At 46.5% G+C, this 25,820-nt stretch overlaps 2 protein-coding genes across 2 annotated transcripts in view; one reads left to right on the top strand and one right to left on the bottom strand.

The window, feature by feature from the left end:
* Positions 1-19,395, top strand: part of PGS1 (phosphatidylglycerophosphate synthase 1) — a 22,747-nt gene extending 3,352 nt beyond the window's left edge. Inside the window, exons 2-10 of the mRNA XM_019472103.1 lie at positions 4,620-4,971; positions 6,122-6,199; positions 7,355-7,454; positions 8,150-8,339; positions 8,701-8,879; positions 9,816-10,349; positions 14,649-14,797; positions 17,223-17,365; positions 19,162-19,395. Coding sequence (XP_019327648.1) covers positions 4,620-4,971; positions 6,122-6,199; positions 7,355-7,454; positions 8,150-8,339; positions 8,701-8,879; positions 9,816-10,349; positions 14,649-14,797; positions 17,223-17,342 — 1,702 coding nt within the window. The 3' untranslated portion in view covers positions 17,343-17,365; positions 19,162-19,395. The remainder of the gene's footprint in view (positions 1-4,619; positions 4,972-6,121; positions 6,200-7,354; positions 7,455-8,149; positions 8,340-8,700; positions 8,880-9,815; positions 10,350-14,648; positions 14,798-17,222; positions 17,366-19,161) is intronic.
* The window catches only part of LOC103899047 (dynein heavy chain 17, axonemal), a gene marked incomplete at its 5' end in the record, with an annotated part of 7,200 nt that continues 345 nt past the window's right edge, over positions 18,966-25,820 (bottom strand). The window contains 8 exons of the mRNA XM_009279454.1: positions 18,966-19,343; positions 20,128-20,353; positions 20,897-21,040; positions 21,302-21,484; positions 22,578-22,760; positions 23,096-23,275; positions 23,999-24,190; positions 24,761-24,988. Coding sequence (XP_009277729.1) covers positions 19,096-19,343; positions 20,128-20,353; positions 20,897-21,040; positions 21,302-21,484; positions 22,578-22,760; positions 23,096-23,275; positions 23,999-24,190; positions 24,761-24,988 — 1,584 coding nt within the window. The remainder of the gene's footprint in view (positions 19,344-20,127; positions 20,354-20,896; positions 21,041-21,301; positions 21,485-22,577; positions 22,761-23,095; positions 23,276-23,998; positions 24,191-24,760; positions 24,989-25,820) is intronic.

Here is a 25,820-nt window from a genome sequence, read left to right as displayed (position 1 = left end):
CGGTCTTGCGTTTTCCGGGAAGGCCCAGGCGGGAAGCGCGCTGTCCCCTCGCTCGCCGCTTCTCCTTTCTCGGCGCGGCGCTGCCCGGGGGTTTCTGCTCCGCGTGTGCCCGACCAAACCCGTTAAAAACGCTGCCGAGGTGCGGGAAGTGACGGCCCTGCCGGCAAGGGACCCCTCGGCCTGCCCCGGCTGGGCGGTTCCGCAGAAGCGGTTGCTATTTTCCGCAGTGAATCAGCTGCTGAAAAGGCCGGTTAGGGTTAGGCTTAGGTTTAGGCTTAGGGTTAGTTCTGCTCCTTAAGCTTGCTTTAGGCCATCAGTCTGCGCTAGCTGTCTGTTTGCCCTTAGGACAAGAGGTGTACTTTATTTCCTTCTTCTTTTTTATTCGCTTTACTCCTGCTGTCTTTCAGGTGCAAAACGATATTGCTCATTTGCTAGGGATAGCTTTCCACCTCAGCTATCACAAGTGCTGGTCAGCCTCCGGAGCGGCACTGGCTGGGGTTTAGGTGTTAGGCACAACCTGCCTGGACTGGGGACTGTCCGTGGAGGGTGAGATCCTCCCGCTCCCTGTCAGAAAAGAGATGAGAACAGGTCTCAGTCCTGTCTGTGCTGGGGCTGCATCTAGCACGAGAGAGGTGAGCGGGGAAGAGGGCCGCTCCTTCCAGCAGCAGTCACTGTTAGGCTGGAGCAGGTGAATTATCAAACCGCGCACAGAGAGTGTTTTCACCGTCATTTTAAATGGATCTGAGTGGGCTGCTGTGGGAAGGAGTGGGCCTTCATTCTTCCCACAGCTTGCTCCTGACATCTCCCTTGCGCAGCTGCGCAGTGAGCGGGGTCTAGGAGCTGACCTCTGAAAATTGCCCAAACTCTCCCTTTCCCCTCTCTCTCCTTCCCCAGGGAGCGAAAGGGACGGGGAAGGCACAGCTGCGGGGAGGCAGGTCTGCCCTTCTCGGTGCCAGACGGGCTGCGTGCCGTGCTAAAGGGAATGCACAGCTGCAGCCTCAGACTGTGGTTTCTCCCGTCAGTCTTTCTGCAACCACGCTCCCCTGAACAGCTTCTCCTCTCCTTATTTTTGCTACCGCACTGCTGCCTTAGTTCTGCTGACGCTGCTCCTTTTGTGGGGCTGTGCGATCAGGAGTACAATTCATGCTAAAACCAAAACATTAAAAAACCGGAGATGATTGTCTTTCTGTAGAACCATGTCCTGGATTCAGAAGTGATCAAACAAAATGCTTTGAAGACGTCTTTAAAAAAAGGTCTTTTTCCCCTAGTCTTTGCACATCACTTTGCACTGTACTTGGTAAGAGAACACTGGAAGGATTCTGTGTTTTGTTTTAGTTAGTACGGTGCCTGATACAATCTTCTGGACAAGTTAAACTTATTTTTGTAAGGGTGGCATCTCTCTTATCACGGCATGTCTTCACTCTCCTTTTCCCCTTGGACGGCAGATGTGCTGCAGTCGTCCTTGCTGTTGTCTCAGAGCCCTGTGTTAGCCCATGTTCCGCTGTATGTTCCTGGTTAAGCCAAGGAAATTCTTTTCAAACTTCTCTTTTGGTTTCATCAGTGTTTTTTAGCGTAGATAAATCACTATACTGAGCCCTGGAAGGAGACAACTGAATTCAAAGACAAGCAATTTGTAGATCCCCCTGTGTGGTGACGTATGCGTGGGTGAAAGGACGGCGCCGTATCCTGCAGTTTCACTTCACCTCTGGTTCTGCAGATGAGGTTTTACAGTGAATAAGAGTGTTTCGGCTCCATCATGAGTTTGTGTACCAAAACCACAATTTTTAAAAATAGAACACACAAAAAAAATCCCTCGTTTATATTTAGGGTCAACTTTTTATGCAGAAAAGATTTGAGGTGGTTCCTTCTAGTTCTGTTTTCTCTTTCCGGTTAACTCAATGATGTGGAGTACATGGGAAGGACTCCCCCCCCCCCACCCCATTTTCTGTTTCTCTGAAAGCTGGTTTGTTGAAGTATGGAATTTTGATGATTTCTTCATAATGTTACGTGGTTTCTGACTGCTGTGTGCGTACAGTTGAAAGGATTGTGTTATACCTGGGGAGTTGCTTGAGCTATTTTCAGTCACCTGTGGGTAGAAGCTGCCGCTTCGGTAGACGGCTGCTGTGCCATTGTTGCTGTCAGCTGGAGCGAAATACTGATTTAATTGATAGTTATAAAAGCCTTAGGCTCTCAACACTAAATAAGTTCTAAAATTTCAGTATTGGATTAAAAGATCAAACAGTGTAGATATACTCTAAATTGCCTAGGCAGCAAAAAATCCAGAGTATAGAATTAGTGGATATCAATACATGCATAGAATTAATCTGAAGGCTCAAACCAAATAGTGCTGGTGACTCAGATCGATTTTACTCCCTCAGCAGCACTGGGAAAGGGCTGCCTGAAGAGTGCCTCATCAATCCATAAACCTAACGCTCGGCCACGTAGAGTGAGGATGCAGTTTAACTTGCAGTTTTCATACTCTTTGCCAGAAAATGGCTTCTTGGAATCATGTTTCTGCAAAGTGGCTTTTCGGCCACTGTACTGTCTTTTGGAAGTATAATTGGCCAGGATTGACCAATGGAATAATAAGGAAAATATTTATCTCCTCTTGCTGATTAATTGTTATCATAAAATGCATAAAATTTGCCACTGTTGCCTCAGCGGGAATAATTCCAGAGAATGTAATTTGTAATCTGCGGGGCTGGGTTATAGCCCTGACTTTGTTATTGCTCTGCAAGCCGTGCGTTTTGTTGTTTTTAAAAAAAAGTATTTTTGGATGCTAGTCTGAATTCACGTAGCTCGGTCTTCCTTGCTCTGTTTGCCGTGCTCACTTGGCGGTAACGTAGCAGTGGGTCTCTGCTCCCAGTATGTGGCCTGTGCCTTGAGACGTGAGTTGAGCAAAGATGCGCAAAGGTCCTGCTCAGGTTCTGTAAAGATTCACTAGAATGTGCTTGAAAAACAGTATTTCTTGTATTTCTTTTCTGCTTTGATTTTTTTTTTTTTTTTTTTTTTTTTTTTTTTTTTTTTTTTTTTTTTTTTTTTTTTTTTTTTTTTTTTTTTTTTTTTTTTTTTTTTTTTTTTTTTTTTTTTTTTTTTTTTTTTTTTTTTTTTTTTTTTTTAAACATCTTCTATGGAATATTTTCATTGTTTTTAGCAGCCTGTGTTGGTAATCTATATAGCTTCTGGGTGTCAAGTCTGAGCCTGGTCCACATGATCTGTTGAAAAATGTCATCCTAGGAATTCTTGCACAAATTGACTCAGATTTCTGTTGCGATGAATAGTCAGTGACAAACCAGTGGATTTTCCAGGAAACGCAACTGCAAACTGTTTGGCTTCTGTGTAAGGGCGTTCGGAAACCTTGTGAAGATCCAGTGTTTTATCATGAAGCAAATGAGTGAAATCATCTTCCTGGAATCTGTGGTCATTTGAGCTTTGGATTGTGGTAAAACCTAAAAGTTCCTCGTAACAAATTCTGGTAAAGGTCATAATCAAGTTTCTTCTTGGTATGTGGTGGTGGCAGAATGCATCAGGATGGGTCACAAGATGGTGGCTGCCTGTTGGCCCGAGGGACCTGGCATTCCTCTGGGATGAGACCAGCCGCCTCGGTTCTGTCCTGACAGCAAGTCTGACTCCTGCGAGTAGGGTTTACAGACCAGAATGTTTTCTGTCAGATTTGGGGATGTAGTTCAGTCCCTTGCTCGTTGATTCCTGGATCTCATGGGAGTTGCTGCTGCTAATTGTGCTGAAATGTGGTTTTGTCATGTGGACAAACTCCTACCAGGGGTTATTGTATGACTTGATGAATTTGCATGCTAAGTCTCCAGAGAAGAAAAGATGCCATTTGCTTCTTGTCACCCCCTGAAGCATGACTATTAGCAGTAAGTTGGTTTCTTCCCTAAGCGACTTCAAAGGAATTAAATTTGTTCTGAAATTTCTTTTTAAAGAATGAACTTCCTGCTGTTTCCCTTACAGTTACTCTGAAGCTTGTAAGAGAAGTCTTGACCTTCCTTTAGTACTTGTGCAGAAAGCAAGTGGCATCGTTGTAGAGGGCTACCTAATGTTTCGCAGTTGTGCTTCTTGGCTCATACTTGTTGAAACTTGTTGAATCGATTCTTTGGTACGTCGTTCTGGTGCTATGACTTTGTTGCTTTTGCTTGTACTTGCACTCAGGCGCTCTGCGTGCTGTAGATCTTTTTTTGGAGAAGTTTGAGGGGTTGAAGCATTTTTCTGTTTTGTTAAGGAACTTTTAGAGTAGCATGATTTTTAAAATGTCTTTACCTGAAATAGAAACAACTAATCTTTAGCCCAGCTGAGAACTAAGCTAGACATGAAAGTGACTGTTGGCCATGGCAAAGCTGACGCGTGTGTGATAAAGACAATTCAGAAGTGACTGATTACAGGTATAGCTGGTACCACAGCAGCACCACCAGACGTCTGATTTGTGGGTGTTTGGGAGAGTTCACATCCTCAGTTTCTTCAGCTTCCAGCCTGTTTCCTCTCCTGTGTTCTTGTTCTGAAGAAAGTCTTGTTTTCTCTCATCTCCCCTGCCGGTTAGGGGAAGGAGCTGATGATGTCAAGATCTGTTCTCCTACCTTTTTCTTGTGTTCTTCTATTTCTAGATTTGGCTTTGGTGGGATTATGGAAAGGGAAAGGCATTCTTGCCATTGTGGATCCTTACAATGTGTTGGCCCTGGTTGCAGCTCTTTCTTGACCTACTTGGAGGTTGTTTGTGGGAAGCAAAGGCTCCATTATATAGAATTTCTCCATCTTTCTTTTCACAGATCATCATGGCTGCTTCTAGCTCCGTTGCTCACCCCTCCTGTTCCTCTGATCACAGCCCCGCCTTGTTCCCTTTGTCCAGAAGGAGCACACAGGTTCCAGTGGATCAGGAATCTGGTTCCAGAGTTTGGGATCTCCAGCTCGCATGTCAAGGTGCTGTCATCCCCAGCTGAATTCTATGAACTCTTGAAGGTGAGTTGCGGGTTCCAAGTTGTGGGAATGGTTTTTGGGGGCTGGGAGCTGCAGTGGTTATGAAGAATCATAGGCAAGTTGTTAGGAAGGAGCACCTGCAGGTTGCTAGTCCAGCCTTCTACTTGAAACAGGATTGTTGTCAATGCTAGATCAGGTCAGGCAGGCTCTGTCTAGCTGAGTCTTGAAAATGGCTGAGGGAGGTTCTGCCTCTGGGTAAGCAGTTCCAGTGCTGCGCCATCTTAGTAGTTCACAGGCTTTCTTCTGGTGCCAGACCTGAACTTTCCAAAGCTGTTTGTGGCTCCTGCTCAGCTGTAACTACCAAGAAGAGTTTGGCTCCGTCATCTTTGTAACTACTCTAAAATTAATTGCAGGCTGCTGTTAGATCACCTCCCAGCCTCCTCTTTGCAATACAAAACAAGCACAGCTCCCTCAGTCCCTCCCAAAGGTCTCTTAGGTCATTACACTGTGAATCCTGTAATACTGCATCTCTTAGGTAACTAGTAGGGCTGAGGTGAGAATTTCTTTGTTTAGCTCAGTTGCTTGAGTCTTTTCACAATGCGTATTTAAAGCAAGTTCCAGTACTTCTGAAACATGATCTTGGACCGCCATGGTAAGCTGTTGGAGAAGGCGGCTTGGGTGGGCCACGAGGGCAGCAGCTACCACCCCCTGCGGCGTTGGTGGTGAGCACAGGGGAAAGGAAGAGAGCTCCGTAAACAAAGGTTTCTAGGTTCTAGCTAGTTCACAGGATGGGATACAAAGGATTAAAGCAGTTGCAGAATGAAGGCTGGGATTGCCAGTACTGATACAATCCCAATGTTGCAGCTACTGTGTGGTAACTGCTCTTGTATGTAATAGTTTTAGCTGCAGGGAATGTGTTCCTCAGTTTTCCAGAAAGCATTGATCTCTTCCTTGATTTTTGGATGCAGCAATGGTGCTGATGTTGCTTTGTAAAGACCTGTGTGTTTTACATCTTTGCTATCAGCGTGTTATCCTTGTGCCTTTCCTTCTACAAGGCAAGGGAGACAATGCTATGATTTGGCTAAAGTGATCCTCCTCGGGGGAACCACAGCTCTTCTGTGGTCTGGATCATTAGCTCCTAGTGATCACAAAGACTGAGGATGAAACTGAACTTATTTTCTGCTACTCCCAGGTGCAGATAAAAACAGCCAAGCAGCGAGTGGTGATGGCTTCACTATACCTGGGAACAGGGCTCCTTGAACAGGAGCTGGTGAGTGTGGAAAGGGTTTGGGAAGGGGAGAAGGTGAATGCAGAAAGAAAATGCCTGCCTTTGCAAAAAGCATCCTGTTCCTGCAGGTGCAAGAGGTGTATGTGAGGTGCAGTTTGTGAGCTTGTAATGTCCTTAAAACTTTCATATAGGGATTCACTTTACGTGTGTTTTCTCCTCTCTTTGAGGGTTTTCTCAGGGTTCCTGGCTGCATTTGTGTGCTTGTACGTGGGGTGGGGGAGGGAGGAATTTGGAACGTAGGCGTATGGAGTTTCTGTTTTAGACCTAGTAGAGAGCCATGGAACTACTGAACTTTTTCACGGGATAATGAGCCTGGATATTCCAGACTGTTAGAGGTTACTGGCATAGTGTTCAAAGGGTTTTTGCAGAACTGTGGGATCATGGCTGATTTTTTTTTCCTGGCATTTCTCTTGAACATGATTAAAGTTGTACGTATGTAGTGCTATGTTTTGTCCTCCAAGTACAGTATGCAGATGCAGTATTAGCTCTCTGTATTTAAGACAGAGGTCAGTTTTGCTTCATGTTGTTTACCTTTTCTGTTTCCTGTCCTTCCCTCTAGAAACAAAAGCGTTACCCAAGACCTTTAGGGAGAAGCCTGACCTTGGCCAGTTTTTTATGTTAGAATGCAAATTCCACAGCAGGGTAAAGGTGGACAGAGTCCTGCACAGGGTTTTGTGCCTGGCTTTGTCTGGGCTTGTACACAAGATTTGAATTTGCATGTGACAAACAGCCTTGTAGTTAAGGAATAAAACTGCCTCTGCATCATTTGTGAACTCCCACCAAGGTTTCTCTTTGGTAATGCAAATCTGTGATTTAGGAATGATGTTGGGACTTTCTGCTAATATTAATTGCTCTTCAGAGGCTTGAAGAATATGCGCATGTAAAATTGATGCCCTTTCATGTGTTGCTTTAGGCTGATAGAGTAGGATGCCGGTCTGACAGATGCAGAGTCTAAACTAGCAGTGTTTTGCATGAGTAGGAAATGCTCATTGGGAGCATTATGAAGCATATGAAGGGAAAAACCCTTCATACTAGGGTGTGGAAGCTTTCATGGCCACTGGCCTCCTGGTTGCTGAACACTTTCCTTATAAAGCTTTATTTGCTTTCTGTAATGAGTAGAGAAATCTCTCTCTGCAGGTGGATTGCTTAGAAGAAACACTGGAGAAGTCGCTGCAAGCAAAAGGATCGTCTAACCTCAGAGTTTCCATTCTTCTTGACTACACCAGGGGATCTCGGGGTAGATATTTCCACGCTTTGCTTTCTTCAAGGGCTTATTTTACAGTTAGGCTAGATAAACTGTTTTTTTTCAGAGAGAGGCTGTCTTGACCAATTGGACCTACTTGCTTAAATCATTTACCTTTCAAAACTGGCCTTTTGTATACCAGTAACTACTTACTCCCAGAAAATCTTCAAGCTGAACAGCTTTTCTTCCGAAAATAGGTGGTAGGAGCGAGAAGGGCCAAACTCTGCTCTGTGCAACTTGTGCTTTCTTGCTTAGTTCACTTGTCAGTGCATTTGCCCTTATCCATCATGCTCTCTTATATTTTCATTTTTAAAGGAAAGTGGGAATTGTTGGAATTAGCAGTACACTTAATCAGAAACCTTTGTGGTGACTCTTTGTAGCATGTGTTAACTAATGCTGGGTGTGGCTTGATTAAGAAGCTTGAATGGTGTCAGACCTGCTCAGTGACTGTTTCCAAGGCTCATTCATCAATGAACTTACAGTTCTGGATGTCGATTTCAATATTGACATAGTGCAAATGAAAAGTGATTTAAAAAAAAAGAAAGAAAAAAGGAAAACATGTTAAGTGCCAGCAGATGAGATGGGTGCTTATTCTGTAATCAGCTTCTAGCTGAGGAGCTGTGGTGCCATGCCGTGATATATCCCCTGTCTGGTGTGATCCTGCGTGTGAAACTTCCCTTGTCTCCCAGGTAGGAAGAATTCTCGAACAATGCTAATTCCATTGCTGCAGCGATTTCCCGAGCAAGTCCGTGTGTCCCTCTTCCACACCCCAAACCTGCGTGGACTTCTCAGGCTCCTGATTCCAGAGCGTTTTAATGAGACCATTGGACTGCAGCACATCAAGGTCTATCTCTTTGATGATAATGTGATCCTGAGCGGGTGAGTCCTGCCTCTTCAGGCCCTTATATGGTTCATTTAGCTGAGGTTTTGAGGCAAGGTATGCATGCTACCAATGTTGTCTGAACTTCATTATTTGCATCTGGTCTTTCCGCAGTGATCGTATCAATGCTCTTCTGAGATGGAAGAGCAGCCACAGCTCTTCCACATGAGATTCTCATATGAAAGAGAGAGTCTTTCTCAAAAGGAAAAAAAGAAAGATTTCTCATGATTCAAAAGGAAATAGCCAACTTGTACTTTAGTCCAGTTATATGCAGAGTGAGATCTGTAACCTAGGCTGGGGTGTTCAGGATCATATGCCTATGCTCTGTTCTGGAACTCAACTCTTCTTTTTCTCTCCTAGCGCAAACCTGAGTGATTTGTACTTCACCAATCGTCAGGACCGCTATGTTCTCCTGCAGGACTCTCCTGAGATTGCAGACTTCTTCACGGAGCTAGTGGATGCGATTGGAGATGTGTCTCTGCAATTACAGCGAGATGATACAGTCCAGATGATGGAGGGGATGGTACACCCGTACCAAGGTAGGAGGGAGTTGTCTTATCTGGGTGGATGATACGATCCAGAGGAGAGGAGTGACAGCCAGGGTTTAAGGATGACCTGAACTTCATCCATTTGTGAATTGCTGAGTGTCTGACCATTGTTTACAGCCTGCGGGGTGTCCCAATTCTGTGCCATCCATTACTAAAATCAAGATTGCTAGAGTTTTGAGACTGGATCTATCAGAGTGTTCCTAGCACAGTGGCTATCACCAGGTATTCTGGCAGAGTGTGCAAAGGCTAGAAGTTCTTCTATAACTGTCTCATTGCTTCTTCATAATTCTGCTGCTTATGACCTTGAACAAGAACTTAAATTCCTTGAGAGGTTCTTTCTATTTTTGATATTAATGTCTATAATTCTAGATGTTCTGTGTGTACATATTCTGAAAGTTTCATGAATGTAGTGCTATTTTTGGTAATTAATAATTTGTGGTTGAGTCTATTCTGGCAATCAAATGAATATTGGATTAGGAAGGCCGAGAACAAGCGTTGAAGTGGGCAGAGAAGGGCATCTGTCTGTCAGGTTGACAGCATCATAAGTTTTTGTCCTGGCCTTGTGCGCTGCTGTGTGATATAAGCTTAGCCTGTGGGCAGTAGTTTATTTTGTATGTTCCGGTGATTCTTGGTTACCGTTTTAGCTTTGCCCTGGTCTTTTCATTTCTCAGTGGACTTTTCAAGCTGCTGCTAGTCAAGTTTCTTACCCCTCTTAAAGCTGAATATTTTTCTTCTGTAATGTAGCTTTGCTAACCTTAAAACATTGGTTGTTGAGACTTAGGGAGGAGAAAGTTGTGTGGTCTTTGTGTTAGCTCCTTTTTGTTCTCATATTGGTGTCCAGTCAGTAGTTTTTCCCACTACATAATAGGTGATGCGTAGCTCTGTACCTTTAGGTCTCAAACGCAATCTCTTGTGGTTTTCCTGCAGGAGACAAGATGGCTTACTGTGAGATAGCAAATCGAAGAGTCATGGAGGTGATCAACTCTGCCAGGACACGACAAGAACTCCTTCACGCAAAGACTTTCCACAGCAGCCAGCAAGGCAGCTCCTTGTTATCCCAGCAAGGCTCTCAAGCCTCTGGGGGTCTGAAACCAGAACCCGACACTTGGATCTATCCCTTAATCCAAATGAAACCTTTTGGGATTCAAATAGATGAGATGGTCACAGAGACGCTGCTGACAGAGGCTGAACGGGATGCCAGGATATACCTTACCACTGGCTACTTCAACCTGACACAAGCTTACATGGACCTCATTCTGGGCACTAGGGCTGAGTATCGGATTCTTCTGGCCTCACCGGAGGTGAATGGTTTTTTTGGTGCCAAAGGGGTGGCAGGTGCCATCCCTGCTGCCTATGTTTACATTGAACACCAATTTTACAGTGAGGTCTGCTACCTTCACCAACAGGAGAGGGTCCAGCTGCAGGAGTACTCTAGGGCTGGGTGGACTTTCCATGCCAAAGGTAAGACGTCCGTTTCCCAAGAGGACTTGTTCAGAAGGCATTTGAGACGTGCATATTTGGATTGAGCAACTAGTGAGGGGATGGCTGGGTGCTGAGTCTAGACTTAACCTCCAGAGTACTCATCCAAGGTTCAAACATCTTGCTTGCATAAACCTGGAAGGTTTGGATCACTCAGGGGGACAGCCATGCAAAGTCATGTCTTGCCTGATTCGAATGTAGTCCCAGAGATTATACAGGAATTGTCCCTGTGGTGACAGTAAGGCACTGTCTTGATGTGCAACTTGATGTGAAAGAAAAGGAAGCATCTGGATGTATTTATGATCACAGTAACAGTTGTGATTCAGTTTCTTGTATCCCTCTTGCCGGTTTCAGCAACAAGAAGCGATGACTGTGTCAGGGACCCCAGGGCGGGATCTGCGGCAGAAGCAGGAAGGCAGCTCACTAGTGGTGACTCCCCAGTGGTCCTGGACGCCACGTTCTCTTGGCAGCCGGTCTTTGTGGGGATGATCCAGGTGTTGAGGAATTTGTACCAGATTCTGTTTATGGCTTACAGGAAAGTGCAGCATAGTGAATAAATGCACCCATGTGCCTTCTGGGAGCTGGAGGCAGCTGGAGGGGAAGTTGCTGTGAAATGAATATTGCTTAACAAACGTAGTTAATAACAAAAATAATTAATACTGCCATCATGATCTTCTGCAGAAGACCCCAGATTCTTTCTTGCTTGATCGATTGTGTACAACTTTCACAAGCCCAATGCCACCTTGACCAAAGCATGAATATTTTTCCCTGACTGGTTGTTGCTGGTTGTGTCTCTAAATTTTCCTTCCAGAAAGTGCAGTCCTTGACTCTTATGTTCTCCTACTTTATGCACAGTAGTAAGTATTTGATTGCTCAGTAGTAGATTTTAATAATGCAAATAGCTTAGGAAGTCTACTTAACTGAGGATTTTTTTTTTTTTGAGACATCTGATGCATGTGACACTCTATAAATATCTAGATTCTTACAGTCTTCCCATGTGGAGGTGCACCAGTGGAACACCTCACAAAATGATTTGGTCTCCTGGTCAGACATGGCTCTTGGCCAAGCTAAGACATCTTCGCCGTGTCCCACAGCATCTTCTGTTACCCTAATCTGCAAGTAGAGCTCTGCACCGTGTCACTGTGTCACTTCCTGTGATGGCTCACTGGTCCCCTAGGACAATTCTATTACTGTAAGCAGTACCCAATCTGGCACTAATTAACATGCAAGTTTCCCCAGCTGGCTTTGCAGTGTGCTGAGGGGCATTTCCATTGTTTGCAGCACGTGTCCGGTTTGAATGCTGGAAGGGTGCAGCCCCTGGGGCTCTGGCCTGTTCCTGTCCCGGGGTTGTTCTCCCGTTGTTTTTGTTTAAGGAGACTAGCTGTTAATGATTGTGGGAATGCCTTTATCTGCCCTGCTTCCTGCAGGGTTGTTCAGAAGAAGGTTCAGAGGTGGTAGGGAGAGAAAGCTGCTGAGTAGGCCTTCTCTTGACTAAAGAAAATGCACGAGTGTTACTAGGCTGCCTCTATGTTGAAATTACAAACCTTTCTAACAAGTGTTGTGCCTCTCCTGCAGTGGGATCAGTAACTTTAGTGCAGTAAAACCCTTATCTCAATCCAGGGCAGCCTGAAGGAGGTGCCTGCCTGGCTGGGAAGTCCTGTGTGGTCTGTCTTCCAGGAAGCACGTGCTAAAGCGATCTGTGGTTCACAGGTTCCTCCTCTTGCTGGGCACTGCTGACTCCGAGTGGGATTTTGTGGTTTGGCATGGATTGAGCTCGGAAGGCATGGGTTGTTTTTCCAAGCTACCAAAGTGCACGTGGCAGTCAATCCTTTTTTGGGCCAGCTGTGCCTTCTCGTGGAAGCGCTTTGGGCTCCGTCTGCTGTATGGCATTCTCTTTGAGAGAGGGATACAAGACTCGGAGTTCAGCAGCTCCCGTGCTTGGCAGGAGGGACAGTTGGAGATGTTTGCTGCCGCCTTTCCGTTTCCTCTTCGGAGTGCTGGAAGGATCAGCTTGTAGCTCCCTTCTCTGGCACGCTCTGCCCTTTGGCACATGTTTGATTCACCCGGTTTCCTTCTGCAGGAGTCACGTAGTGTGCGTGAAAGAGAGGACAGGGCAGAAGAGGGAAAAGGAGGAAACCCCGGAGACCGATGAAAGGCAGTTACACATAGAGTCTGGCTCCTGGAAGAGGATGTGAGATCCCTAGCAGCAAATAGTGCCTGTTAATACTTCCTTTTTGGGCTAAGATGAAAGACACCCTTTAGTCTCCTATAGGATCTAGCTCATTTACACCAAACGCTGTGGCTGCTGTTTTGTAAACCGTTCTAGCTCCTCTTAAAACATTTTGTATCCTCATGCGCAACTTCCCGCAGTGTGTATTCCCACCAGGGTTACGACTGGCCTTAGGTTCGCTTGGTGCAAGTGCAGTTGTAGCAGCCCAGTTCAGAGCGCTGCACAGCCATCATGCACGTGTGAGTAGGAAATGCAAACCTTTGCAATGAGAGAGGCTTTCCTGGGTGTAACATCATGAAGCCTACCTGCAGCAGTGCGCATCTACCCGTCTTCTGCTGCATTTCTGGGTGCGGTGTTGTGAGTGACACAGGTACATCCTTTAGGATTAGGGTCCCTTCCATGCAAGTGTCGGGTGACAGAGTGCCAGGCAGGTAGCTGTTTGCTCGGAGATAAACCCGCATTACTGCTATTGAATGGCGGCTGGGAAACTGCGCTTCCCCTTTCTGGAAAGGTGAGTCACTGTTTGAGCAGATCCTGCCAGGTGACCATAAAGCCAGAGGGACCATAAAGGCTTTAGGGCTGCCGCGTGACTGCTTAGAAAGAGCAAGGAAGCGTGTTCCTTGTAGCTGCTGCCCGGACAGAGCTCTGGCCCGCTGTTGGGAGCCTTGTGCTGCGGCTGGGCCGGGGCACCACGCGGCCCCTGGCAGCCGTCCTGTTTGGTGGCAGAACTTGCCGAATCTCTGTGCCACTCGGGTACTTTTTGTGGTTGCTGGAGCCCCCTGTGCTGGCACTCCTGCCATTCTGTGGGTGGGGGTGAGCCTGTGGAGGAGTCAGTCATGCCACTGAGTTATGGGCAGTGCCAGCTCTGAGCCGGGAGGTGTAACTGAAAGTGGCAGCGAAGCTGCTGAGTGTGTGCAATGTGGGGGCGGGGAGGAGGTTACAGGAACCAGCGGTGAATCGGCAGCTTCTTACTCAAGGCATTCTTGGAACTGCTCTGGGGTTGAGTTAGGAAACCTGCTTCTATTTTAAGGACAAGGTGGTTTTTATGCTATGGTTTCTTTGTTGTAGTCTTTGTGTGACTTGCAGTAGGGATAAGCCATCTATCAGGGACCTGCCCAGGGCTGTTCTAAGTGCTTGTGCCTTGCTAAGTGGAGAGCAAACACTTCTTGGGTGCGTTTATACACAGAGAATGGCTGTATAGGCTCTCCTTGGCAATAGTCCAGGCTCTGCTGTGGCATCCCTAGCTGTTCTTTCCTGCTGTGCTACAGTGGTGTGCTTGAGAGTAGTGTGGTGTTTCCATCTGGTTTGTATCACGCTTGCTCTTGTTGTTGCACTGGCAAAGTTGTGTGTGAACTGGAGTGGTGAGTGGACTTGGGAGTCTTGCATCCTGGCCAAAGTTTGATTTCATCTTCGGGTGGCTCCTCAGGAAGTGAGTGGGTGTAATAATTTGCACTGCTTTTACGAGTCTATTTCATGTGAATTCACCTGTCAGAGCAGGGAGATGCCTCTTCATGTCACTGTCTTGTGTAGTCTCGGGAAAGGGGTTAGTCACTGTGCAACTGCGCTGCTTCCAGTTCTGGAACTGACTGGTCCAGGCCTGGCTTGTCTGCCTGGCGCTCTGTTGCTTGGTGTAGGTTTTCCTTTACTGAAAAACTGTTTGTCTTATTTCAGTGTTTCTGAGATATGCCGTGGTGCAAAACGACCTCTAACTTAATGAGTGACTCATTCTGGATTATTTTGGGCCCCTCCGTGCAGTTTATTTACTTTCTTAAGAATGTGTCCCTGGGGCGGCACTGAGCATGCTGCAGCCCCCCTGTTAAGAGCACAAGTTTGGACAATGCAAGCTGTGCAAGGGTACCCCAAGATTCATACGAAGCTTTACAAGACATGCTAGACCATCTGCAAGGAAGCTTGCTTTGTGTCGTGATCTTTTATAGTTACTGTAATCTAACATGTTTAATTAATTTCTTTTAAGCAAAGCGATTGTTTGAGGCTACCCCGGTCATTTCCTTTGTCTGCCCCGCTTCCTTTCTTCTCCGTTTTTCCTGCAGGCCTCTGGCTGTACCTGGCAGGAAGCGATCTTCCCTGCCTGACTCTGATTGGCTCTCCTAATTTCGGATATCGATCAGTTCATCGTGACTTGGAAGCTCAGGTTGCAATAGTGACAGAAAATAAAGCTTTGCAGCAGCAACTCCATCAGGTAAGTGGCTGATTATGGGGAGGTAACATGGATGTTGTGCTTCTCGGTCACATAGGGAATGCTGATGACGCGGTTGCAATAAAAACCTACAGCTACAATAATTCAAAACCTTCTTGAGCATAGGAAGTCTCAAGGAGCTGTCAGTTAAGTGACTATTGATGAGATGCCTGCTGCAAGTGCCTGTTTCTGGGAAATGGAGGCCATAACGGGAAAGAACATGTGTCCCCAGTGAACTCGAGTATCGGGAGTGCTCAGGCAATGGATGCTGAGAGACACCAGCACTCGGAGAGGATCTGCTGGCTCTCTGCTCACTGATCACACAGCACGTTCTTGGGCCTTATCCCTAATATTTGGGCATTGCCAAGGTCACACTGTGCTCTAGGATAATGAGGTCAGGCCCTTTGAATTGCTGATCTTGGACTTCTAGAGGATTTTGCTTCTCAGGCATTTGGGAAATCCTTTGTAGGAATATGAACACCAATCAGTTAGCTTTTGGGTGGCTGCCCGCAGGCTGTGGAGGTGAACAAAGGCAGGGGATCTTAGTGTAGTTTCTACAAGAGGAGGATTTCTGGGCTGGTTGGATTGCCCATGAAGTTATATGACATAATATATTCTTGAAGAATAATATGACATTATATAGTCTTGACACAAACATTTTTCAATGGTTTAATGTTCAGTGACCCAGTTTTGGCAATGGTTTAATGTTCAGTGACCCAGTTTTAGTGTTTTTGGGTTTTTTTTTTTGTTGTTGTTTTTTTTAATTAGGCAGCTTGGACTGCTCAGCACTTTTGCTGCTTCTCTAAATCCTGTCTGGTTCTCCAGCTGTCTTGACTCTGAATTTTCTGCTGGAACTGACAGTGTCCCAAGTAATTTCTCATGTAGTGCTCTGATACAAAGCAAATTGGTTTGGTGCCTCTGTGTGTGACTTAGGGATCTCAAAAATGTATTCTCTTAAGCCAAGTCCTGGCATAAGAAGGCACAGTTGTCTTCGGGATCAATGGGAATTGCCCTATTGCATCAGGGCTCTTCCACAGGATGAGTCAGAGTATATCTAATCAAAAACAATTCTATTACTGGAAGAGTTGCTTGGATATTTCAATTCATATCTTGCCTCTACTTGTTTCTAATGGAAGGGGAGAATCAATGAAAATATGACAAAGGAATTTTCTCAGGCAGTACTGCAGTGATCTAATTTAAAGGGCTTTAAACCATTCCCATTTGCTGGAAGCTGATTTTGAGATTGGCTGTTTGTTTACTGTTCTGTGATCTTTGTTTAGAAGACTTAATACATTACTGGTATGCTGCCATGAAATTACTTTGTCTATGTAACGTTCAGTTCCATTTTAAAAATGTGTGATGAGATTTGAGAAGAAATTTGAGTCGTCTGGGTATCTTTGGGTGCTCCACTGAATGAACTGAACTTCAATTCAGACAACTGGTCTCACTTCCAGTGATCAGACGACCTCACTGTATCAGATGACCATGGTGCAGAATCTTCATAGCAGGGCTGACTATAGCTCTTGGAGCATTTGGGGTTTCTAAAATTAGACTGCTTAGGCACACAGATGTCTCCCTTCTGTTGTTGGTTCATCTTTTTGGTGTTACTTTCCAGTGCTTGATTCCTGTTTCCCTGTTCCACACTGCATTTAAACAGTGCAGAGTATTTTCTGTTGTTTGTGACAGCTTAGCTAATGAAAAAAAGATTATGAACAGACTTACAGTAGATGGTCTGCTCCTTGTTTGCCTGCAAATCTAGAAACCTCTGACTGGCTTTGATAAGAAAACTGCTTCTACCTTTGATCAAACAGCTGCTTTCATGTGCAATGCGAGCATGTATTATCATCATGATGGTTCATTTCCTCCTTCAGCAGTATTGTGTACACACTGGAGAAGCCTAAGTGTTTCTGGTAATTTAGTTGAAATCATGACTGAATATTCATTTGAAAACACAGCGCTTGAGCTGTGTCTAGAAAGAGCTGCGTAAGCCAGTCTCTTGAGATTATGGTAAGGTTTCCTTTTCTGGCAATTACAGTGAGGGATTTAGGATTTTTCTGAAACTGAAGCTTAGCTCTCTTGCAACTGTGGGGTGCAAAAAGGCAAAACCTTCTACCTTTGCTCTTTGTAGAGTTTAAATTGCTAATTCTTGAGGTTCTGTTACTGAGCGCACCAATAGTCATCAAAAAGTGGAGTGCTGTGGCAGGCAGGTGTGAAGGACAGATCCTGTGCTAGCTCCTTGGTGGTTTGGTTGCTCTGTGAGTTGTGCCGCATGGAACGGGCACAACTTATGTTCAGGCTTGTGGCAGAAATGATGCATCCTTTTGGCAGGATCCATGGCCAGTTTTATCTGATAATTTGCTTTTCTTAAAGGCCATTATATAATTTAACACTTAGGATTTACTGGGATGATGTTTCTTTCCCTGTGTAGGAACAGGAGCAGCTTTACCTCTGCTCAGGTGTAGTCTCATCATCAACATTTGAGCAGCCAAATCGTTATGTGAAACTGTGGGTGAAGCTGGTAACACCTCTGATCAAGAATTTCTTTTGAAAGAAGAAAAGTTGCTGCTTTGGGTGAGTTTTTTGCCATTCTTACGGGGAATTTATATTGCACTGACGGCAATTAATAAGTGCAGTACTCTCTATCACGTGGAAGAAATAGATGATGGAAACATAGATGTGGGGAAAAAACAGGCATCTCTCTTTTCTTCTGGGGTACTTGCCACTGACTAGAATCATTGCTTAAGGCCTATACTGGGTTTCATCTACTAGAATTTCTGGAAGGGTCAATGAAAGAGAACCCATACAAGGGTTTTTCCCGTGCATAGGAATAAAACTTCCATTCCTGAAATGTCCCTTTCAGAGTTTTGTGGAGAGGGGCTGTGTTTATTTTATCTTGACCAGCTAATAGAAAACATTGTTGGAATATTTAAAATGTTTTGTCTTCACCTTGTAGATGTTGGTTAACAGGGACAGTTGGTTTTGCTTTTCTGCTTGGTACAGTGTCCTGGACTTGCCTGGCTGTTTGACTGCCCAGTAACTGGAACCCCTCTGAGCTTCATGGAATCGCTCTTAGATTTTTTTTTTTGTGTGCTGTGCACATAGTCCATGCAGTTGGCACCTGAGTGTGTGCCCTTGATGCTGAGTGTTCACACATCCATTTTATTTACATAAATATGGCCTCCATTTCTTGGGTTGTGTATCTGGTTCCTTCATGTTAAGATGTGTTACAAGTGTCTTTCATGAATTGCGGAGAGGGCACGAGGGGACTTTTGGTGCTAGTGTGATTTTTGGATGTTACTTGCTGAAAGTGGGAGCCTCAAACCGTAACACGCCCTGCAAAGACGTTGGTTGGGAAGCCAGATAAAGATGTGTTAGAGCGCAGGCTCGGGCTGCCCTGTGAGTTTCACTGGTGGAGTATGTGCAGTGTGTTCTGATCTTGTATTGCCAACAAAAGGGGTTTCTGGCACCTGAAAAGGCTGAAGGTAAGTGTAAAGCTTAATGGTAATTTATTCTAAATGCTTTACAAAGAAACAAGCAGCTCTACTCGCCTCCCCTTGTGGCTTTTCTTGCCACTAGCTGTGAGGGAAGTTTTATGCAGCTGTATTTTAGAACTAATTGTTCAGATATTTTACGGGGTGGGATTTTGGTGAATTATTTTATACTAAAGGGACAGGCATTGGCTTCTGTATGGTGGCCAGAGCAGATCTAATCACCCTAATAGGCATTACTGCTGATACAAATTATTTGTTGTGAAAGAAAGGGTAGACTAGATTCTATAACCTAGAAATAGAAAGAAACATACTTCAGAGATTGATCTGTTTGCAGCTGGACTTTCTTTGGGTTGTACTGGTTGACATGTTGGTGAACTGGGCCAAATCTGCACCTTTCTTCTGTCTGGTCTAAGCAGATACATGCTTCCCTGCAGGAAGGTGTTGTGCACACGGCTTGATGAATTTCTGTTCACAGTTAGCACTGAGCGATCAAACAAATAGCTGTGGAAAGACAGAGAGCTATGAGAAGGAAAGGAATCCGGATAGTTGCATGCAATTGTTCTGTTTGGTTTCCTTCGGTGGTCTGGCACTCAACCAGCACTTTATCAGAAACCACCAGTTGAAAACCAGTATCCGTCATGAGAAACTCCATGTATTGTGAGAGCAGTCTCCACATGACAGCAGTTCCAGCACTGTTTTTATTGATACTTTGCTAAAATAGTTCTGGTACAATCAAACTTAGACTAAGTTACACAACTTTGAGTGTTTTTGCAAGTAAAAGCATTTGCTGTTTTCCATAGTCATTAAAGTTTAGATCTGTAAGAGCAGAGCAACAGCGGCGAGGATCCACTTAGCAGCTTTTTCTTTTGTCTTTAGGTTAAAGGTCCAGACATAGGTGGGACCTCGCATCCGTGTCTTATAGACAGGACATTCATAGACGTTCTTGGTGTCCGTGCGGTCCACAGGGATGGCTCTGATGAAGATGACTGGCATCATGGGCGTCAACTCCTTCAGTCGAGCGTCTGCGATCACACCAGAAGGGATGTCCCATCGAGCGCCTGCAATATTACGAAATTGTCAGGGTGCCAGCTGCCCAGGGGCTTTTTCGCTTAGAGGGGGGCTGTTTTCATAACTACTAATGGGTGGGAAGGAGTTGCTCTAGCAGCACAGTCGAGGCTGGAGTGTGAAGGTTGGGTAGCCATGGCTTAACATGTCAGCCCTAACGACTACTGTCATCTCACTGTGACTCATGAATGCATTTTGCCTTACTGTGTGTGGGATATCTAAATAAATTCTGTCCCCACTCATCCCTTCAGCATGGGTTTGCATGAAAGTTGCAGAGCTGAAGGTAGAACTTGGCCGTGGTGGGAACTACGATAGCTGTCCTGTGTGGTCTGTGCTCTTGTTTAAGTGGACCCCTTTGGTGCTCTGCTGATACTGCCATCTCATTCCCCCTTGTTTTTTAGCAGTAATTATTTTAGGTTCTGAGTTTCCCGATTTGTCTTACTCACACATCAAATAAGAGCATAATATATTTATTCACTAGAACTGTGTAGCTTCAGACAACTCAGTCCTCAGGTTCATGACATGCAGTCTGAATTTCCAAAAAACAGCTTCTGGTTTGTGAAACTCTGCTTGTAAACTGGACGGGTGCTGCCCTCAGCTGGCGTGTCTCTGACATCAGCGTGGAATAAAGGCTCCGCTGCTTGGAGCTTTTGCAAAAGCTGTACAAATTCAAATAAGCCAGTGAGTACTAACACCTGCTCTGTTTGCAAGAATTTTTAAGGCTGAACCGGGCTTTCTCCGTGTCTGAAACATCTCATAAAAGATGCAATCTTTTACCTTCCATGAATAATCCATGCACATAGGAGCCTTCTCTGGGTGGAGCTGTTATATCCTCACGGTTTTTCTTGGTCACTTCCACTGAAAGACACACCTTGTCTAGTGGCCATTCGTTTTTTCTTGCCATGGACTGCATGATAGCAGTGAGGAAGGACTGGGGATTGAAGAATCCTGCCAGCCACACTGTTGCAGGCAGCACAAAGTCCGTTGTCCAGACTTCCAGTTCCTGGAAAATAAAACCAGCAAAGTACTTCAGAGTGAAGCATGGCCTTTGAGCAGCAGAATACTGCTTTGAGATATGATGTGACAGAGATCTGATGCTTCACTGTGCCTAACACGAGCTTCAGGTAATCTTCCAGATGGGGAGACTAGGATGGAGGTGGTCTGTGGTGAATAAATAGCAGATTCCACTGCAGCAATGAAAGTTAAACCGTTAATTTGGATTGCAGTAAATACTGCTATTATTTTTTTTAACAAAGCTACACTTTAAATAGATGTTTTTATTAAATATTCTTTTTTCTGAGACATATAAAGTTATGGTGGGGCTAGTGAATGTTCTTTTGAAACAGTGATATACTCTAAAGGTGAACCCTTTTCAGACTTCTGCTCTCATTCTTGGGGTAACAGGCCATTTCAGGTACTTCAAACTGCTTAAATTAATATTGAAAAATAAACCAGTTAACCACTGTACACTGATGGAGGTGATTCCTGGTCTTGTGTGGTGTCTGCTTGCTCCCTAAGCTTTAACTTTCACAAGAAATCTGCTCACCCTCATCCGAAGGAGCAGGTCTGCATACCAGGCTCCTAAGCTAAGAAGAGAGGGATAGGCATAACGTGTCCAGGATTCAGGAACGTTGTCGTAGAAGAGAGCGTTTGCCAGCTCTTCCATATCTGATGTAATCGTTAGCTCTCCCTTTTAAAAAAGAGAAAAAGTCTGGGCAGTTTTACCTGAAGAAAGCAAGACTGATGGAAGTATTTGGTCTCAAACTCATCACGAAGCAGGAGGCTGGTACCGTCTGGCCGTACCCAGCACAGTGGGATGTGTAAGAGCGCGAGCAAGGGTAGCCAAGCGCTTTGTACAAGACAAGGTTCGAAACGACCAACAGCCACTTGCAAATCATGGGGAATTATTTGGTAGGGAGAGGCGCTTTCTAGGCAGCTACCTAGTGCATACCTTTAGTCCCAAGTCTAACTCTTTCAAAGACCGCCTGATTTCATGGGTCAGGATGTTCATTCTTTCACATTCCTGGAAGGCAACTATGACATACGGGGTCTTGTCCACTGCTTTCGCTACGATCTCCACCATATTGAATGGCTCCGGCAGCCTCTCAAGAATCTCGTCTAGGACTGACTTCACCTGGAAAGAATATGCCATAGAACTGCTCTTACCTAAGGAAAAATGCTGTGGGTTAACAGTTAATTAACTTAGTAAGATTTTTCTTCTTCTGCCTTTGTGTCTTCCTGTGCTTCCTCCTCTGTTCCGAATACTCTATTCTTTTACTAACTGCTCTTGGATCTTAAAAAGCTGCAGCTCTTTTTCGATAGCCAAGAAGGTAAGCACTGAAGCCACGGAGGCTGTGAAATTCAAGTGTAAAATCCAGGGAGTCAGGAGGAAGACTTTTTTTTTTTCCTTTTTTAAAAAAAAGTATTTTCAGTAGTTGCTATCGTGAATGGAAATTACTAAGCCTGTTCCATCCGCTGAGGACGCGGCATGTGAGCCACGTTTTGCCACTGGTGCCTCTCGACCCCATCAAAGAGTAACCTTTCTGCACACTGCTGACTTTTGTAACTGCACCATGTGTTCAGATGGGGTGAACACAAAGAAACTGCTGGGGCAGCATTTCAGCCCCTTCTTTTCGCCCTTTGGGTTTCTCGGAGATGCTGGAGGAGAGCAGCTAATGGTCTTACGATCTGCGTGACCAGCTGCCTGCCTGCCTGGGATCTAGACTGATGCAAGAGCAGGGGAGAGGGGAGAGAGCTGCAGATGGGACAGGGACAAATAGGCAGCCGCGGCCAGTACTTTGGCTGCCCTGGGCTGCGGTATCAGTGCTGCCTTCTCAGCAGCTGTGGAGCGGTGAAGCGTTCGCTCGTGTTCAATTACATTACCAGTGCCAAAGACCGGTAAAGTTACTGAAATGGAAAGGAGAGGCTGGTCACAGAGAAACCAAGTGCAAATATACTTAAAAACTTGACAGGAGCGTCCAGCTGAGCGGAGACTGCAGCGTGTCTCGATAGCTCTGCGCTAGCAGTTCCCCCTTCTCCAGGCTGACAGTTTGTAGCAGTAGGTACTGGGCTAGAATCACATCTCTGTACTGTCCTGCGCTGGTAAGAAATCGGTTATTATGACAGGTCATATTCTCCTGTCCGTTGTGTGTGGGCCCATATCTGTCCTCTCCATCTGGCCTCTGAATTGTCATTGTTTACTGTAAAGAGGCAGAAACTTTACTTGCCTTTTCCTCTCGGGAGACACCTGAGCCTCCTCCAGCGTCTGATTCTTTAGGCTGCATTTCCAAAACTGTCCGAAAAAGCCTGTCCGAAGTGACGGTCAGGAAGCCAATTTCTGCGTTGGGGTGAAGGCCGTACAAGTAGGGGCTCTCCGGTGGCAGGTTGTCATCGATGTACTCGTGGTAACCCTAAGTGCAGGGCAGGCGCTGACGTTAGTTTAGCAGATACGTATAAAGGAGCCTGAGTTTTGCTTCAGCCTTGAAAATACGTCATCGCTTTTTGGTGGTGGTGCTTCACAGCTAGCTGGCATTGCTTATTCAAGATGGTTTTTTTACTCACGTCTTACCTAAGTTTTTCCCTTGCCACCCCAGCCACAGGAATTATTTTTGCAGCGATTCTGCATGTTTCCATGGGATTGAAACTTTTTTTTTTCCCCTTGGTTAGCATGAGGGAAGTCTGACTAGTGCGCGTTTATCCAGAGCAGTGGTTTTCCACAGCAAATTGCAACGCTAATCTTTCTTACCTTGTAATCCAAGCTGGGAGGGATCAAAAACCCTGGAGCTAAGTACACTTCCCCTTCCAGCATCTCCACACGGACATATTCACTCAGGTAAGTCTGACACAGCCGGCGGTCCCAGTCGTCTGTGATATGTCCCCCGTACATGATTTCACCAAAGAGGTACCGGAGATCATCCCACGGTACCTACAAGGAGAGGCTCACCGTGGGGTTTCTGTAGCCTGTGTGGCTCCCCAGAAGTCCCCTGCAGCCCGGGGAAGCTGCACACGACTGTAGAGCTGCGGGGTCACAGAGCAATGGCTCCCGGGTTGACCTGTCCAGCGTCCAGGGAAGTGACAGAGCCTGGACCCGCAGAAGCTCGGTGACAGAGTGAAGGGGAGCAAGACAGGGGACCTTGTCTTGGGTGTCTCTTGTGTTCGCCCACAGATTTCACCTTGTCCCGGTATGGACACAGCCATCCATACTTTGAACCCCTGTCATCCCGTCTTTATTCAGATCAACGTTGATCATGTCTGTAAGGCCAGGAGAAAGCAGGACTCTCCGAAGGGTGAGACCTCAATCCTGCTCGTTGCACCTTCGGTCTCGGGGCAGGCTTTGCCTTTTAGGTGGAAAGTAATTTACAAAAAACCAACCCAACAAAGCACCGAGGCCTGAGCCAGAGCAGGCACTCGTCCCAGCCCGGTGCTAAACGCCCGCTTTCCACCCAGCTCAGTCGTGCTGGACTCTGCACCTTCACCTGCCAGAGTGTGCAGGCAGCTCCCTGGGGAGGAGGGGAAGAACTACTGGCAATGCTGTGTTTCCTCGAGAGAAGGCATTTGTGCAGCAAACAGATGAATTTTTTTTTTTAAAAAAGGTTGGTTGTCATAGTGTGTATTGTGCTGAGATATGATCACTTTGTAAGTCCCTTACCTTGGGGTTAGCCTCCAAGTAGTTGTACAGGACGTTAATCGATATGGTCAGGTCACCGTTGTTGAAGGGGTAAGGTCTGTTCCAGCCCTGAGCACCAAACTTGCGCCGCTCGGCCACCACCGCGTGGAAGTAACAGAGCGCAAACAAGACGCATTTGAACTCAATTTCCTTGCTGCACATCTCTAACGTGTCCTGCAGTGGAATAAAAATGAGAGTGGGTTTGCAAGTGAATGAGTGAATATCGCGATTGGCCATCCATCTATTCAAGAAAATTAAGATGATGGCAAAGGAGAACTGAAGGATGTTTATTTAAAAAAAAAAAAACAAACCATAAAATTATCTTTTAAAGATATGCTAGTTGGTAAATTTTTGCACTCGTGTTTATAAAAAAATTAGGAATCCACACACACAGGTACACCCCGCTGAGAGTCGGGGCGGCTTGTTCGTGGCACTAAGCTGCAGCAGCTCGACATTCAGCCTTGGGAAAGGCACCAGTAATACAGCAGCCTCCCTGGTTCGGGAACCCTCGGGCAGCTCTGGTTACCCCTAAATCACATCCTGACAAATGGGGGCTCTGGGCACCCCCAGGAGGATGTGCCTGGGGGTGGGCTGGCTTCTGGCGCAGTGTCCGTGTCTGCAGTGACGCCCCCGAAGATGCTCAGCCTGTGAAACCCCAAGGATGGGGTGAGCTGGACACGCTGACCCAAAACCAGTTGAAAGGAACCAGCTGTGCACAGCGCAACTGCAGTGGGGCGAGGGTACCTGGGTGAAGAGGTCGAGGGCTTTGTGCAGGTTGGCATACATGCCCGTCGGCGGCTCACTGGTGATTTTGATGGCATTTTCCAGCAGTCCCTGCGGGATGATGTGTGCCTCGGGGCTGGGGGCTGGCTCGGCACTCATGAACACCCGGTAGTCAGTGTGGCTACCCAGGCTGTACTGCTCCACCATCTTCTCCAGCGTGCCCAGCCACCGGGCCACCAGGTGGATGTTCTGCAACAGGAACCCCGCCTGTACTGCTTGGGCTGAAGTATAACCTCGGGAATCAGTTCTTCCCCCCAAATTCCTACTGTAGTTCCACAGAGAGCAGGTGCAGCACAACACGGCACCGCTCGGGCTGGGGACACCCAACTAACCCAGGCAGTGTCACTGCCATCATGTGGGGTACACCATGAAAAACCCTGCGCCCCCACTGCAGGGCCACCATCCTCTTTGGACGGCCTCCCACGCTTTTGGCCTCCACTCTCTGTTGCCAGTCTCCTACTCTGTGGCCCTTCTCTGGTTCCCTTGGAGTAGGCCAGCGGTGTTTGGTACACACCGAAGGTCTGTCCGTCCTGGATGTCCCCTCGCCTCCTGCCTTGCCCGTGGCGGTGCAGTGAGGGTACGGGGCCATCATGCCCCAGCCCTTGCCCGCTGGTACTGTGTCCCCCTGTCATTACAGGGAGCGAGGGGCACTGCACTTCCCCCCGCTCCCCTGTTTCCTTGAGCCCCCTGTGTCCCCTCCCTGCCCCTCTTCCCGCTGCCCCTGCTCAAGGCAGTGCAGCGCCTTCCTGCTGTCGGTGCTGCTGCTGCCCCCAGTCCCCTCCCTGCTCCCGGCTCTGCCCTCACCGAGGACAAGCCTGGACCCGGCCACTGCGTGGGCTGAGCACCGAGACTGTGCATGACTGCTAATGCACCGGAGCGGAGCAGCTGCCACCGCTGCCTGAGCTTCAGCCATCCCAGATACCACCTTAGTGTCAACAGGGACGCTGAGCCATGTCTGGCGGCTGGCAGGGCTGAGCGCCCCGTGGTGCGCCCCGGTGTGCCCGGTTGCCAGCAGGGCTGA

Source organism: Aptenodytes forsteri, unplaced genomic scaffold (genome assembly GCF_000699145.1).
Source record: "Aptenodytes forsteri isolate BGI_AS27 unplaced genomic scaffold, ASM69914v1 Scaffold243, whole genome shotgun sequence".
Taxonomy (NCBI): Eukaryota; Metazoa; Chordata; class Aves; order Sphenisciformes; family Spheniscidae; genus Aptenodytes; species Aptenodytes forsteri.
Note: the sequence above shows the minus strand (reverse complement) of the source record. Positions and strands in the feature narration are given on the sequence as shown.